General features: G+C 25.3%; 2 protein-coding genes across 3 annotated transcripts in view; one reads left to right on the forward strand and one right to left on the reverse strand.

Moving 5' to 3' along the window:
- Positions 1 to 178, reverse strand: part of LOC108572827 (N-alpha-acetyltransferase 40) — a 1672-nt gene extending 1494 nt beyond the window's left edge. The window contains exon 1 of the mRNA XM_017935144.1: positions 173 to 178. Coding sequence (XP_017790633.1) covers positions 173 to 178 — 6 coding nt within the window. The remainder of the gene's footprint in view (positions 1 to 172) is intronic.
- Positions 179 to 426: 248 nt separating this feature from the next.
- LOC108572936 (3'-5' ssDNA/RNA exonuclease TatD) overlaps positions 427 to 688 on the forward strand; it is a 1463-nt gene continuing 1201 nt past the window's right edge. The window contains exon 1 of one of the 2 annotated variants that reach the window (XM_017935278.1): positions 427 to 484. The gene's annotated coding sequence lies outside the window, so the exon portion shown is untranslated. Of the gene's footprint in view, positions 485 to 618; positions 684 to 688 lie in introns of those variants that run through there. The other variant, XM_017935280.1, reaches the window with a different exon arrangement.

Consider the following 688-nt stretch of genomic DNA (forward strand, 5'->3'; position numbering starts at 1 on the left):
CTTCATGATGATTATATTTCCCGCGTATATTAAACAATTTTAGGTCATATACTTTATTACAACGCTTATGACACGAAATTAATTATTTCAATACGTAAAAAGTGAAAGTATTGAAATTATTTTGTAATTTTTATGTGTCCACCGAAATATATATAATTCTACTTAAGTCTACATACATGATAAACACTGAATTGTAACTTTTTAATAAGAACAAGAATTATTATTTTACTTTAAAAAGTTAAGTATGATAGTTGTCTAATACGTATACGTAATAAACTAAAATATATGAAATATAGAATATTCTTTTTGATGAAAGACTGGAACATATGTATACTTCGTATAATAAGACTTATATGATTCAACAGTACAAAGAATCCATGTGTTTTACATTAAATTAACCTATTGAAAAAAGTAATCGTATAATACTGGGTGTAAAACTATATATTGTGTATACCAATACACGATCGGGTATTGTGTGTATACGGTAATGTTCTTGTATTAACTTGAAAAAATTTGAAAGGAAAGAACTATAAATTGGTTGATGAAATATCTTTATATGTATACATATACCCATATATTTCAAGTGTTCTTACATATCATTTCTAAGAATTCAGATTTTGACATCACGCATTAATTCAAGATAATTTCAACGGGTTGGCAACAGATGCATTTTGTATTTTATTGTTAG

Source organism: Habropoda laboriosa, unplaced genomic scaffold (assembly GCF_001263275.1).
Source record: "Habropoda laboriosa isolate 0110345459 unplaced genomic scaffold, ASM126327v1 scaffold102, whole genome shotgun sequence".
Classification (NCBI taxonomy): domain Eukaryota; kingdom Metazoa; phylum Arthropoda; class Insecta; order Hymenoptera; family Apidae; genus Habropoda; species Habropoda laboriosa.